Here is a 16,417-nt window from a genome sequence, read left to right on the forward strand (position 1 = left end):
AATGTTTAATCTAGCTAGCAACTTGTAAACACACAGTCAACTAGTTCGGAGGAAGACCAATAAGGGCTAGATATGTATGTCTCTCCCTGGTATGCTTGTCACAATTAGGGGTGTATAAAAAAATCATATTTTGCTGTAATGAACTGGAGATAGCCTCTCTGGTGACAAGGAAATTGCGGCGATGTGACAAACATTGCCGATATTGGTCTTCAAACTTAAGAACTCATCTATTTACATTTTGTTAGACCTTTATTTTTGATGAGATTCAAGACATGTTTTACTAAAACATAATCCCTTCCTACAAACATATACAGATATGAATACGACAATTATAATTTTACATATATAAATATTTACTGAGATCGTTTATATAAGAACCATACACATTTATATACATATATACATACATATATATTCGGTAGCAATATGTAATCGATTGAAGTATTTTCCATTACTTTGTGTGATATGCTTTTACGTACGTACTTACTACATACAAACCATACATTCAATCATACTAATATGTAACACCACCGAGTACTTTCTTCTTTCTTTTCCTCTTTCCCAATTTTCTATTTGTTGGTTGTTAAAGAAGTTCTACTTCCATTCCCCATTGTATCTACATTATCTGTCATTTGTTTTGCAGTTTAATATGTATGTCAATATTTTTTATTATTCCACTCTAGAATAGTGTCAATGTAAAAGCGAATATACATATAATTCATACACATTATAATTATCTTGAAATTAATCATATCCTTATATACAATACATACTTTCATATTTCATGACTGTACCCAATCTCTAATCACCAATCTCTAATTTCACGAACTTGTTTTCATTCATTTTTGTAATAACTTTGGAAATTATCTTCCCACTAACAGATCGGGAAGATAATTTGATGGTTTAAAAATATATTGCAATTTTAATAATGACAGAGTTTTCTGGGGAATATCTAGGTTGATATTTTTTCTGTACCATATGACCCAAGAATTTAAAGTATTTTTGAAGTGAAAAATTGCCAGTTTTTAAGGAGGGCTCGTTGTTTTTAAATTATATTAAAACAAATTCATTGTAAACAGAAAAATAATTACATTATTTAATGCGTTTTATGATTTTATTTTACACAGGGTTTTTGTTATATTTGGATACTGTCAACTAAATGTTTGCAAAAGTCAAATGTTTTTACGATTCAAAAGAAATGTTCGTAGCTCAATATCAACGTATGCATGCTTACGTTTAAATTTTCTATTGGATTTTTGGAATCGAAATTTTTAATTGGCAAAAAATGGAAAAACATAATAATTTTCATAGGTTTTCCCACATACATCCAGTTTGTCAAGTTTTCGTAACAATACAATAAGCCTATCCGTGTACTCGATAATTTGTAATAATTATTACAAATGTTTCGAATTTTGACAGTTATATAATGGAAACTTTGCTGAAAAAAGCGTTTCAGCAACATATACCCCCTTGTTTTTGTAACAAAAAAATTCTCACACGAATTGTCAAATTTTGTATATCGATTTACTCGCCATAGCGCAAATGTAGAGCGGTGATTTTTAAATGAATAATTCTTTACTAAATATCGAACGCATCTTCGAAAAATTAGGTCTTCATGTCATCTGGGGGCAGAGCTATGGATGCCTAAATTATTACGAATATAGACGAACGAACAAAAATTATTTATAAAAACAGGGGGTAGTAAGTACGAGGAAACACCTATTTTTGTATTATAACAAAACTACAGATAGTTGAAAAATGTCGTCCTTTTTTTTGCAAAAATTACTTGTTCGATTTCTTGAAGCCATAATTGGATGTATAAATAAAAAATAACCCAACAAAAAATAACAACAATAATAATCATTAAATTGATGTAATGCAAATGTCAAATAAATGCATTCGAAATGAAATGGAGGTTCCCAAATACCCAGTGTTTTCGGAAAATATTTGAAAATCATGACATTTTATGAATTTTATTCATATTGAGGATCGACTTTTAATAAGTATCAACAATATTGGTTAATGAATATCCCCACTAAGAGGGGATATTAGAATAGGACTCAGTGAGTAAATTTTTTATTAGTTTTAAATTCACGATAATGAACAGTCACCAATTACAATAAAAATTATCTATTCGACCAGGAGGATTGCCAGATCGACTAAAAAAGTAACAGGTCATAACACATTACCTTTACAAACTGTATCACCTTTGCACTCATCAAATCATCTCGAATATGTAAAATTGTTGCAAGAAAATTGTCATCTGTACCAAGGCGGTGAGGGTGATACAAAAGGCGAATTCAGACGGTCATTTGCTGTCAAAAGTTATTTTTTAATAAAAAATAAATAACATATAATTCCCGGAAATATGTATATTAGGGCTATAACCAAAAAAATACCACCACATAGCCGTGTAGAGCATGAAAAACTATTATGAAATACGGTGTCAATTTTTCTCTACCGCGAAAAAAGTTTCCGCACCAAATGCATTGAAGTTCTGTAATGCATTTTTTAATTTTATCTGTCATAACAACATATTTGCTTTTCATTAAAATTTTTATTTTTTTGTAATCTAATTTAAAATCATTATCAAAGCGTTCTGGACCAATTTGTTCTCAAATCGCGCCATTTCGGACCATATTAGGATTTTTTGACACGATTGCAATTTTTGGTTTTTCTTTATAAACTCGTGAATTTTATGTTTATATTTTTTTAACCTATCGGACAAGGGAATATGGGGTCATTTGCAACGAATTCGCGGAAGTTACAGGATGTTTTTGTTGAATTTGCTTGTGAGATTCGTATGCGTTTTCTACAAAAATACAACACCATTACCATGTGGGGAATTTTGTCCTAATAATGAAAACGCGTTTCTAAGATCGATTCGGTGCAAAAAGTCTCCGCACCAACTTTGATTACTAAAACCCTTTTGATGCTTTTTCTACTTATAATTTTAAATTTGCTTTGTTTGAATAAATATGTATAAAAAAAAAATACAATTCTCACAGGCAAAGTCAACAAAAAAGCCTGTAACTTTCGCGAATTAGTTGCAAATGACTCCATATTCTCTTGTCCGATAGTTTAAAAAAATATAAACATAAAATTCACGAGTTTATAAAGAAACACCAAAAATTGCAATGGTGTCAAAAAATCCTAATATGGTCCGAAATGGCGCGATTTTAGAACAAATTGGTCCAGAACGCTTTGATAATGATTTTAAATTAGATTACAAAAAAATAAAAATTTTAATGAAAATCAAATATGTTGTTATGACAGATAAAATTACAAAATGCATTACAGAACTTCAATGCATTTGGTGCGGAAACTTTTTTCGCGGAAGAGAAAAATTGACACCGTATTTCATAATAGTTTTTCATGCTCTACACGGCTATGTGGTGGTATTTTTGATATTTGCAAAAAAGTGCAAAAAGTTATATCCCTAATGTATATGTGTACAACACCTTTATGTAAACTTTGCGAAGAATATTTTATCGTTTCTTTCTTTCTTTGGTGGATTCTTGGCACAAACACTTTTGACAGCAAATGAAGACTAATGCCTGAATTTGCCTTCTGGATAACCTTACTAAATGAATCACATGGGTAAATTATTATTTGAATGCGAATTTAACTAAGTGACGCAGAAGGCGAATTAAGACCTTGCTGTAAAAAGTGTTATTGCGATGAAAAAAAGAATACAAAAACAAAATATTAGCAAATTTAAATCACAAAAAATATTTGAATTTATTTGTAATTAAAACAATACGTTTCGACAGCAATAGAGACAATATGCCTGTCCTTGTACTCGATAATTCGTAATAATTATTACCAAATATTCTTCTTTTACTCAAATTTTTATAAAACATTAGTGAGGAAATTTGTTCAGTAAACTTTAGTAAGTACAAGGACAAACCTATTAGCTGGCCATACTGCGTCATCTTGTTTATATCACAATGTGTTATTTTTAATGTGCAGAGTTCCGATTTTTTTGATTATAATCGCGGGTAGGTGCACTCCAAGAGGACGAGCCAGAGGTCCGAATTGCTCGATTTTGCACAACACAAGGTTCTTTTTGTAAGGTTACAGAGGAGGAAGGAATGCACAAAAAAGAATAAAACAACGAAACATTACTGACAACATTTAAATTAAGAAATTGTACACGTATACTTTTGATTGGACTGAAAAATCTTTATTATTTTGTTAAAACTATAATTTATTTTGACAGCAATAAAAGAGCTTAATAGATCATCTGGTAATTGCGTCATGATGATACAGAACTAAATTGACATGGGTAAATGTTCAAAAACAAATAAACTAATACTGCAGGGCTTAAATAGTTCAAAGTCGGTTACAAACAATGTTAAAAATAAACTTCTTTTTTCCTCATCTGATTCGTCCAATTAACCGTCCTACCGGAACCAGAATTGTCTTGTCTTTGTAAAGTTAAAGTTTTCCGCTGAAGTTGCGGTCGATATGTTAATTAACGACTGGAGCCGTTAGAACGACTGTGGTATCCAGTTCGTCCCCAGAACCTAAAGCCTAACTAAGACGTTTACTCAAATAGGTATACTTTCCCCGATCGTCCCCTCCCTGAATTTTGAAGAGTGTTTACACTAGCCATCAATTTCATATGACCTGAAATTTTCCATCGTTATACAGTCGCTAATGTGTGCAGTATTGGGGATATTCCTTACGCCATTTACTTTTTGCGTCCTCACCAGCAAAAATGCAGTGAAATTACCTCTCCATATTGTCTGTGTGGGCAGATATGGAATGTTTTTTTCTTTCGGGTCATATGACGTTGATGGCTAGTGTAAACACGCCTTTAGGTTAGACTTTGATACGATAAAAAATTTGCCTCATCACAATAACGGTTTTACACCCCAAGTATGTTTAGACGAAATCCGTTTCAGAAATCCGCCCGTCCCACTGTGAGCGAAATTCAAATCTAGCTGGGCAAATGTCTGAAAACTTGCCTTATGTTATATGAAAATAATTAACGGTGTCTTATTCTAAACATATAGCTGGACCCAAAAATAATAAACAATTTTGTATTTTATTGTTGTTGTCCGTTATAGCGGTACTAACATTTTGAGTTTTTATTCGTGATTGCTAAATTGATTTTTTATCAGTTTTCGTCGTCAAAAATTGTTAGAACAAGTAAGAAAAGCGTTAAGTTCGGTCGGGCCGAACTTTTTATACCCTCCACCACAAATTTCAGCCATTTCGGTGGATTAATGTGGCCACAACCTTCAAAATACCGAAATTCGGAAGGTACCGTTCTATGGGGGCTATATGATGGCGTGGACCTATACCTACAAATTTCTGGAGGAAAGTTTTATACGCCTAAAGAAGACTAAATACCAAATTTCAGCCATCTCGGTTTGATAATGAGGCTAAAACGTTCAAAATATCGAAAATCGGGTGATATTGTATTATGGGGGCTATATCAACACGTGGACCTATATAAAAATTTTATGGTAGAAATGTTTCTTAGCCTCTGGAAACACAAAATACAAAGTTACAACCGATTCTTTGGTCAAATGGGTCTAATACATTCAAAATATATTAAAATGACGCGTACTTTATATGGGGGCTTATATGGGGGCTATACCAAAACGTGGACCTATATAACCCAACTTTGGTAGGAATGTTGTCTGGCCTCTGAAGACACAAAATACCAAATTACAACCAATTCTGTGGTCAAATGGGTCTAATACATTCAAAATATATTAAAATGACGCGTACTTTATATGGGGGCTTATATGGGGGCTATACCAAAACGTGGACCTATATAACCCAACTTTGGTAGGAATATGTTTTGGCCTCTGGAGACACAAAGTACCAAATTACAACCAATTCGGTGGTCAAATGGGCCAAATATCTTGAAAATTCCTTAAAACGACGACGCGTCACGCGTTATTTTGTATGGGGGCTATACGAAAGCGTGGACCTACATGGCCCGCTTTCAATACCAAAAGTCCCACGTAAATATAACATATTTTCCCAAAATTTCATCAACCTACGTCAATCCGTTCGGACGCTAGAGTGATTTCCACAGACGGACAGACGGACGGACATGGCTATATCGATGTAGAATTGCACGCTGATCAAGAATATATATACTTTGTGGGGTCAACAATGGTTATTTCGAGTAGTTACAAACGTAGTGACAAACTTAATATACCCCCATCCTATGGTGGAGGGTATAAAAATTAAAGTAAACAGTGTATAATTTAATTTTTTTTCCATTGGAATGGAGGTGCTGCTTTCAAAAGAAAGTGATTGCAAGATTGGTTACTGTTGTATATGTTTCAAAAAAATAATCTCTAAAATTAGGTTACAATTTTTCGACTTTTAAGTATTTAATTTAAATTACAACAAATTTCATTCACCGACATTCGCATCTGGATATTGTTGTTCTTAAAGTACATACTCGACTGCTACTATTTGCTACTAGGGATAGGTAATGGAAAGCAATAATCGATTTTTTCGATTTTGGTCTAAAACTGAAAATTCGATTTTTCGGTCTGGCGATTAATTCAGTTGCCTTAAAACTCGATTTTCGACTTTTTCATAATAGAAAATCGATTATAATCGACTATTCGTCGACTTCCGTGTTTTATTTTGAAACTGTAAAATCGCCAAGTCAACAACCTTTGGGAAATTCAAAAATTGATCACAAGATTGTGCAATTTTCCCTCCAGAGAAAAGTCGACTACGATTTTAAGACTTTTGACTGCAATAGGTCGACTTACCTATCCCTATTTGCTATTCTTAATTCTATTGCCGTTTTATTTTGAAGTAAAAAGGCATTAAGTTTCGGTATCCTTATATGGGGACTATACCAAAACGTGGACCTATGCCTACAATTTTGGGCGGAAAAGTTCTTTGACCACTGGAACCTCAAATGCCAAAATATAGGTAAATATTTAACTTCAAAATACCTAAAATCGGACTGTACCTATATATGGGGTACACCAAAATGTGGATCAATGTCCTTAATTGTTGTGGAGAAGTTTTTTTTAATCCCATATGTCAAAATACAGCTAAATCAGTCCGAAAATGTAGCTATACTATATAGACCATATTCAATAACATTACACCTTCGTTTATAACAAACATATGTTCAAAATTTCAATCGTCAAATCTTAACTAGTTTATATGTTATTAATATTTCCCCGCTAGATTTGGATTTCGCCCACAGTGCGTCGTCCATCTGTCTGGATGGAGCGCACAATAACTTCTCGGATAACTTCCTCACAAAAGTTCAAGTTTTTCACTAAAGTGTTTGAGAATTGATTTGAAAATTTCATCGACGGTAGTCCTTGTGGTTCTGATAACAAGGATATATATATATATATATTTTTTTTTTCGATGGACCTAATGGATCAAAAACTAATTAAAATGAACTCCTAAAATAAGATCCAGTTTCATGTGCATTTATTCCTGTAACTCCTCCGCTAAATTATAACACTTTTGCGTTTTAATGCAGTTTAAGGCCACTTCTCGGATCGTGTGGCTGGGAATATAACTCGGTCGGCAAAGCTGACTGATATTTTCTTACTTGTTTTTTTTTTGTTTAATTTTTTACTATTCACACGTCTAATTGGGTCCTCCAAGCGTAGCACTCTGCTACACGTTATAGTATTATTTCATTTTGAATTTCAAATTTCATTACAATCCCGCTTTTTTATATGCAAACATTTAGTTGACAATTCAAAGTAGTAGGGGGTGGACACTCAATATATGTTAAATAATGTATTGTCACCATTTTTAAATTAATATTTAACTAGTAAAATGTATACTATATGTACATATATACTAATAAAAAAGGCAGATTGTTAAAAAATAAAAGTTGTTGGCAATTCTACGAAAACTCGAACTTCAACGTTTGCCACGTAACTCTTATATGTAACAATTTACATATCTACCAATTTACATCAGCTGGTATCACACCAGCTATTCGAATATGTGTTAAATCCCTTTGTAAAAAAATTGTTTTTGTTGTTATTTCCCCAACAACATAAAGAAAAATTTGACATAACATATTCAAAATGTTTCGATACCATTAACTGCTCAATTTGCCTTGATATCTACATATGTATGTAAGTAGGACCCTATTCAAAATTCGGATGTGATTTTTCAAAGATTTATTTAATAATGTAAATACTTTAATTGTAGGATTTTTGTTGTTAAATATTTCACTTCATAGTGCCCACCAAATAATTATAAAATTGGAGAGAAACAAACTAAATCATATATACATACATATATTTATATATTTACGTATGTATATAGGAAAAGAAGGAAAAATGCCAATTGATGATGTGGTGATGGTGTTGTATCAATGTGATTGATTGTAAATCGATTTTCGTTTTTTTTTTTAATATAAAAATAATACAAATACTATTATTACTTTTTATATTGGTGTACATGTGTTTTAGTTTTAATATCTGTGTTCATCCATCCCACTTGTCATTATCCTGCGCAAAATAAGATCATGGACACGCATACATACATACATAGTACAAATATGCCATAAAACACACATACACACATTGAAGTATGTGTATATTATATGGGTGTAACGTCTGTAAAAGTGAGTGTGTTTGTGTATCGGTCATGACCCCAAGAACAACTATTACAATAAAAGCAATAACAGTGTATAAAAACATACCTACATACCACTCATATTCATTCATACTCCTCGTACATATGAGAATATTAATTTCAAATTTAACTTTATTTTTATTTCGTATTTTGTTTTTCTCTTTTGGTTGAAGTTCAGTTGTCTTGTATTTCTGTTGGGTTCGGTTTTTATGTCTTCTTTTTTTGGTATGAATGTGTTTGTATTTATTTGATAGATAAACAGCAAAAAAAAAAAACAACAACCAACAAAAACTTAACTGAATATTAAAATCCGTTTACGATTTTTTTTCGTACTGATGCGTTTCAATGCATTTTGTGCACGCATACCGTTCCATTCTGTTAAAAATTTCATCATAATGAAGGTGTGTTTCGGAAAAGATCTCTAAAAGGTAATTAGACAAGAACAACAAAAACTACTACTACATCCAACAATTACAATAAACAATTATGGTTTGATTTCGAATTGTAACTGAACTTTAATTGAATGGCCAAAAGATCTAAAACTTGGCAACTTGGTTGTACTGAAATTTTGGTAATTGGCAATTCAATTTAAGCTCGGTGCTCATACATATCGGGTAATTAAAAAATTCTGACAAAAGAAAACAAAGAATCGTGAAAATACATAAAAAATAATTTGTTTCTCTAAAATCCAATCAACAATAACCCCCCCTTTTTCGTTCTTTAATTGTGTTTCGTTATACTTTATTTGTATTTAATTTTAATAAAAAAACAATTGAACAATATGGCAATTCTGCATTTATTTTTTAACAAGAATCTCAACAAAATACTGTTGCAAATTTTACAAATTCGCAAAATGTAAAACAACAAGTTCTTTTCATAAATTAATTGTACTCTTAAAATATTAACGATAACAACAACTGCAACACTAATTATTATATCATATTTAAATAAATACAGTACAATAAATAACTTTACTATTCTACATAATATATTGTGCTTTGAAGCAAATATGTTCTTTGATATTTTAAGTTTGGCCTTATTTTGTTTTTGTTTTTGTCTTTTTTTATTTGTTCGATTGACTTCATTTCTATGTATGAGAATATTCTGTTGGCCATTGTTTTGGAATTTTTCTTTTAAATGAAAAAAAATGGAAAAATCATTTTTAAAAGAAGCCTTCTTCTCGGTTTTGCAATCAATGAACGTTTGACATACAAATCTGTGTATGTATATTAAAGTGGCCGCCGCTTTTGTTTTCAAACAAAAAAAAAAATATTTCTTTGTTTCAAAGATTTTTCTAGAAATCAAGAAAAATTAAATAGTAGTTTGTTATAGGCGTTGTAATCTATAATCAAGAGTGTCATAACTCAAAAATGTGTTTTTAGTTAGCATTCGGGTATTTGATGGAAACTCGATTTCGCATAACTCGAATTCGTATATTCCAAATTTTGGCAAATACTTTATTGAAATTTTGATTAGATTTTAAATTATTATTTAAATAAGGCAGTGTCGCGAAGAAAATTTATATTTATCATCAAAGGCAACCCAAATAAATTCAATTTCGATTCTGCAAATCGAGTCGAATCGGTTTTCATCACATACCTGATTATCTATTTTTTCTGTACCATGGTGGAAGAAAGAAGGTGATACAATAACACCCACTGAATCGAAAATAAATAACAAATGTTTCGCTTCTATAAAGAATATCTGTGTACAACATCTTTATTCAAGCTTCGCGAAGAATATTTTACCGTTTTCTTCCATCTTTTGTGGATATTCCGCGTAAAATAATTTGACAACAAATTAAGACTACAGCCTGAATTGGCCTTTTATATCACCTTCTTGAATTCGCCTTGTTCCGTACATTCAACTTCATATTGTGTCAAAATGTCATGTCGACATCCTGAGAATTCAATGTGCTACATTAACATGAAGTATTGCCAATGTTTTTTGATAACCCAGAAAAAATTTGGAGCCAAATGAGCCGAATAACCCATTACAATGTAATGTGAACTAGCTACTTTCTGCATCACCAGTAGGCTGAAAATATTGGGTTATTTCTTAAAAATGTTAATAGGCAATACTACTTACATCACTCATTACTAAGTAATGAGTGCGGTGGTACATAGCGTGTGTGACCGCTACAAAGCCGAGAGTTGTTTTTTTTGTTTGTTTGTTTTTTTTTTTGTTAGCAAATTTACAAAGATTTGGTGGTGCACACGTGAAGTCGAAATCGCAATCAACGTTTGAGTTAAGTTTTCCTACCATTCTGATAAAAAACAAAGGGCTACAAAGTTCGAATTTTTCTTCATTCATTTACCAGAAATGACGTAAAAATTTACTTAAACGCTGATTGTATTTTCGGCTTTAGCGTTTAAAAAAAACCCTTAATGTTCGTACGGGTGTTCAAATCCAGTAGAGAGTAAAATAGATGAAGTGGAGTGTATTGAAATTGAACATAAATTCACCTCAACAGTTTTGAAAATAAAGAAGAAGAAGTTTATAGCTTATTTTTTCGACTTCTAGTGGCCATTGTTAAAATAATTGTTAGTCCCAATTTATATTAGGCAATTTTCCTTGCGGCAATTGTCAGTTTGATGGAGAGAGCGGTGTTGCATATGGTAACCCTTTGCCTCCGAACACCCTCTCTCACCGACAAACTGACAATTGCCGCAAGGAAAATTGCCTAATGTAATATGGACTATTAGTACCAAAAAGTACTTTAAAAACTGGTTATTTGGTAATGGGATTTTTGCTGGGTACAGTAATTTTTCGCAGCCGTAACTACTTACAAATCAACCTAGTAATTCATTATTTTAAATATAATAAACATGTACTTCTTTTCGACAGAAGTGATGGTGAACTCATATGTTCTATTTTTAGAAGTGATGGGTAAGGTGAATGTTTGTATTCAATTCCATGACGTTTCGCATGTTAACTTTGTCTGCTCCTAGGATTGAATGTACGAACTCCTGATTGCTAGCTAATTACACTACACACTGTGTCATGCTTACGAACATTAGAGGTTCTTTAAACGATTAATGTACATCAACAACTATTCGTATTCTTGCTAACAAAAAAAAAAAAAAAAACTTGTGAGCGTTGAACTCACGGTTTTGTAGTCGGACATTTTTTTTGGAATGGGTTGGTTATTCTGCTCATGTGGCTCCCAAATTGTTGCTGTGAATCTTTAAACCATGCTTTTGCATTGAATTTTAGCACAGATATCTGCCTAGCTCTGTGCAGTTATTTTATTCTCACAACCTAAAATGAGTAAATGACCGATATGTACTAAATAATAGTCACTTATTCAATTCATTAAATATAATAACAAGAAAAGTGACAACTTCAGTGTACCTACTTGCCACTTCGGATTCGTAGAAACCATCAACCCAAAATAATATTAAACCAACTCAACTTAATACAACTCAGAGCTAGGTAAATATGAAAGTTGTAAATTGACAATGTTGGAATAACGCATTATTCATTTTTTTACTTTTTAAACTCAATAAGTATGCATTAGTTGAATTGTTTTTGCATCAACATGTTTTCGACTGCAGGCCACTCTAATATATAATGAATTTATCAAAAGCCAGTTAATTTTTTAGGGTATTGTAAATAAAAAATCTTAATTGGAGAATCGAATCGAATTCAAGGCATTTAATTATGTCTATTGGTTCATTGTTTCCTAGCAACTGATACAGAATATTATTAAAATATTTGAAACTTTGTTTGAATTTTTCTTTTGAGAACACAACAATCTGTAAAATAACACAAACATTTTACAATTAATTCAGCACAAGCAACTTGTTAACTTTTTTTGTAACTAAATTCAAATATGAAAGAGTTCCTCTTTGGGCCTTACATTTCACCTTGTTCGCCCTGTTAAATTAAAACATAAACACACCTGCAGAACATCAGAAAAATGCAATTATTTCTTTAGTTCGTTTTTTTAATTTACTTTTTTTATTTTAATTACTTATTTATGTTATGTTTTGGGTTCCATTAGTTTTTCATTTAATTGTTTGATTTTGTATTAATTTTCGCTACGAAAATTTCTCAGCAACAGTTTATAAATTTTTCTATTTACTATTCCACTACGACATAAAAGAAGACTTGATACATAGAAAAGAGTATAAATTAATTATCACAATGCAGAATTCTATTAAATATTTTTTATAATACTAATAATAACAACAGCAGCAACAATATTAAACAGTACAATTTAATTTGTCAAACAGTCTTCGCTTTTAAATGACTTAAGTAAATAAACAATCAACATTTTACGTACAATTTACAATATTTACAATTAAATTATTTTTATAAATTTTCGGTTGGTTATATTTTGTTTCGTTCGTTCTTTGTTTCTTTGTGGCCCCAAAGAGAACTTTTCTGAAACAATACATCTTTCTGAAATTCGTACGTCTGTTTTCGAACATAAATGCTAACATTATTTTTCTTATGACGCCTTTTTCTTTAATTTCGATTGTGTTAGGTTTGTTTACGTTTCATAAACATACATAATACCATATATATTATCCTTCTCTCCTTCACATACATATTTATTATTGTTCACTAAATTACTCTTACAACTAACAACAACAATAAAAACAAATAATATTTTATTACCATATATTTACATAAATACTCGTGTAATTATTTATTATCACATACCAAAAAAAATACACACTTTCAACGCAACGCATGTTCTTTTTTAAACCTAAAGTCAAAATTTTTAAATGTGATATTAAAAAAAATAAACAACAAACAGCTACTAAAAGATATGCTTATATTTACTTCAATATGTAATTTTATATGCAAAAAATATGATATAGATATAAATATTTTTATAAATTATTTAAACAATTGCGGTATATATATATAAAAAACAATTTCATCGTTAAATCTTCACCTATTTACAAAGCAAAGCCAAAAATTCTCAATAAGGTTTAATAATTAATTGTTTAAATAGGAGTCCTTAAATTTTGTGTGCGAATATTTTTCGAAGTCATGTCTGAGACCTAAATATGCGATTGACCTAAATTTGATCTTGATAAAAATCAAAAAAACTTCACCAACAATGTCCTTAAAATAATAAGAGAGGTTTTATTTACATATTCTGTATTATTGTCAAAATGCTGCTGATAAACGCCGAAGGTAGTAAATAAAATTCTGCTTAAAATACATGCTACTAAAACTTGTATAGTGTTCATATCTGTGCAAAATTACAATTGAAAAAATATAGAAAGCAACGCTAAAGAAAACTTGCCAGCAAAAAACTCATTACCACGTTATGTCTTTATTCAGTAAATATTGGCAGTAGTAACTACCTACAAAATGACCGCCAAAGACATTATTTTTACATGGGGATGTCATCGGAAGGATGTACTTCCTTAAAGATGATTTTTAAGAACATATTTAACCAAATATCGATAAAAGTACATACTAGGGATAGGTAAACTAAAAAATGCGATTTTTCGGTCTGGCGATTAATCCAGTTGTCGTCTTTTTCATAACCGCAGAAAATCGATTATAATCGACTATTTGTGTTTTATTTTGAAACTGTAAAACCGCCAAAACTATAAAACCGCCAAGTCAACAATCTTTGGGCAAATTCGAAAACCGATCACAAGATAATCGATGATGCGGTTTTCCCTCCAGACAAAAGTCGACTACGATTTTAAGACTTTTGACTAAAAAAGGTCGATTAATCGATTAATCGAAAGTCGACTTACCTATCCCTAGTACATACATACATACATAGAAAAGCTGAGTTGAATTTACGTTCAATTTCAACACTCCTAGGGTTGTGTGTTTAACGTACACCGTCTACACGCGATTTTTTTGTTAACAATATAAAAAACAGTTCGTCACCATAAATGCCCGAAGACGTAACCTACATGAATATAGAAATTCGGTTTTTGATGGAATCTGTTACATAAAGCTAAAATACATGCTTCTACGTTCAAAAATAACGATTCTATTCAATAAATGGCATTTCGGAAAATAGGATAACATTGGAGATTTTGTTGTAATGACGAATCCCAAAACCATGCGTTTTTGCGGTTTTAGTTTCATTACTTACTCCCATTCATACATGATTGATAATACTCCAAATACTCGATTGATATTCTATAAAATAGTTTTTCATTTTATAACGTTTTTTGTTTCTCCTGTAAAGTTTTGGTTTTGTGGGTTACGTCTTCGGGCATTTATGGTGACGAGATGGTGGTGCTCATGTAAGCGTTTAAATAACCCTTAATGTTCGCATGTGTGGCACAGTGTGTAGTGTGTTTGGCTACAAATTGGAAGTTCGCATGATCAAATCCAGCAGAGAGCAAACTAAAATAAAAAATATGAACGGTTTTGAAATTGAAATTCCATTCAACTTCAACTATTCTAAAAATAGAACATATGTTTTTATCTTATTTTTCAACTTCTACTGGCCATAGAATAACTAGTTATTCTAGTGGTTATAGAATAACTAGTTAATTAGTGCGAAATGCCCTTGTTGAAATAATAGGTTAGTGGGGAGTTTTGTAAGTAGTCACGACTACCAAAAAGTATTATAAAAACCCATTATAAAGATTTGTTTTGCTGGGATTGTTTATATTACTTGGTAATGGATTATTCGGTTCATGTGGCCCCCCAAAATCTTTGCTGGCTTGTTCGATTTAAGGAATTGCAATAATGTAATCGAACTGTGTTATAGTTTTTATAAATCGTGTTTTTTGTCTTAGGAGTATATTTTAATTAGTATAAAATTTATGTAACGCGTCTTAGAAATCAATATTCCGAATTCACTTGAAAAAGTAGCCAAATAGCGACGAAAAGTCGGTATGAAAAATAAATCGTCTCCTGAAATTCCCAAAGACGTAACCCTCAACGTAACCCTTTAAGGGTTACGTCATTGGGCATTTCAGGTGACGAAATACATTTCGGGTTTTCACTAAATTATTAAAAAAAAGTAACCCCTTGAACTAAAATGTACTCTAGTTTACTGTTATTCGTGTGGGAAAATTCCGTTATAATACTCGTGATTGTAACCAACTCCAACGAAATCTGAAATTGTACATGTACATTAGACTAAACCAAAAATTTGATCATTAATACGCCGATAAATCGGAAAGTTCAATAATTCGTAATGTGCTGCCGGTTTCCTGACGATACGAAAGTCAGCCTAAATGTTGCACGAATATGGCATCTATAGCTGGCACTATGCCGATCTCTACTGTGGCCTTTAAACTTACTGTTTTATTATAGTGTAGTACTTCATTTCACGTTTACATTTCATATGAACTTTTAAGTAGAATGTAAAATAGGTTACTCCGTAGACAATCCCTCATTTTGAAACCTCATTAACTTATTTTTTGTTTAAATTTAAGTTAAAAACTCAAACATGGCATTAAAAACAAAAGGACAAGGACAAAAGGCTAGACTTCTTCCATATCGATTCGATTTGATAGTAATTCGAACGAATATGAATTCGAATCGTTTTAGAGAAACAGGTCATTAGTAATGAGTTCGGTGGCAAAGAGCATGTGTGTCCGATAGTAAAACCGAGAGTTTTGGTGTTCAACCCTCTATTTTTTGTTAGCAAAATTTCGAAGAGTTGCTGGTGCACATTGTGTACTTTGTTTGGCTACAAATCAGACGTTGGCATGTTCATATCCAGCAGAGAGTAAACTAAAAACATATGGAGTGCGTTAAAATTGAACATAAATTTACCTAAAATATTCTAAAAATATTTTTCAGCTTATTTTTCGACTTCGAGGTGCCATAGAATAACTGGTTATCCAGTGCGACATGG

General features: G+C 31.4%; 1 protein-coding gene across 15 annotated transcripts in view; it reads left to right on the forward strand.

Moving 5' to 3' along the window:
* Positions 1–16,417, forward strand: part of Ank2 (Ankyrin 2) — a 92,524-nt gene that overhangs the window by 67,861 nt on the left and 8,246 nt on the right. For 4 of the 15 annotated variants that reach the window (XM_073984140.1, XM_073984141.1, XM_073984151.1 and 1 more), the window contains one exon: positions 9,012–9,038. The exons of the other annotated variants lie outside the window; for them this stretch is intronic. In XM_073984140.1, the coding sequence (XP_073840241.1) occupies positions 9,012–9,038 (27 nt within the window). The remainder of the gene's footprint in view (positions 1–9,011; positions 9,039–16,417) is intronic. 15 annotated transcript variants of the gene reach the window in all.

Source organism: Musca autumnalis, unplaced genomic scaffold (assembly GCF_047663935.1).
Source record: "Musca autumnalis isolate F117 unplaced genomic scaffold, ASM4766393v1 scaffold_4, whole genome shotgun sequence".
Classification (NCBI taxonomy): Eukaryota; Metazoa; Arthropoda; class Insecta; order Diptera; family Muscidae; genus Musca; species Musca autumnalis.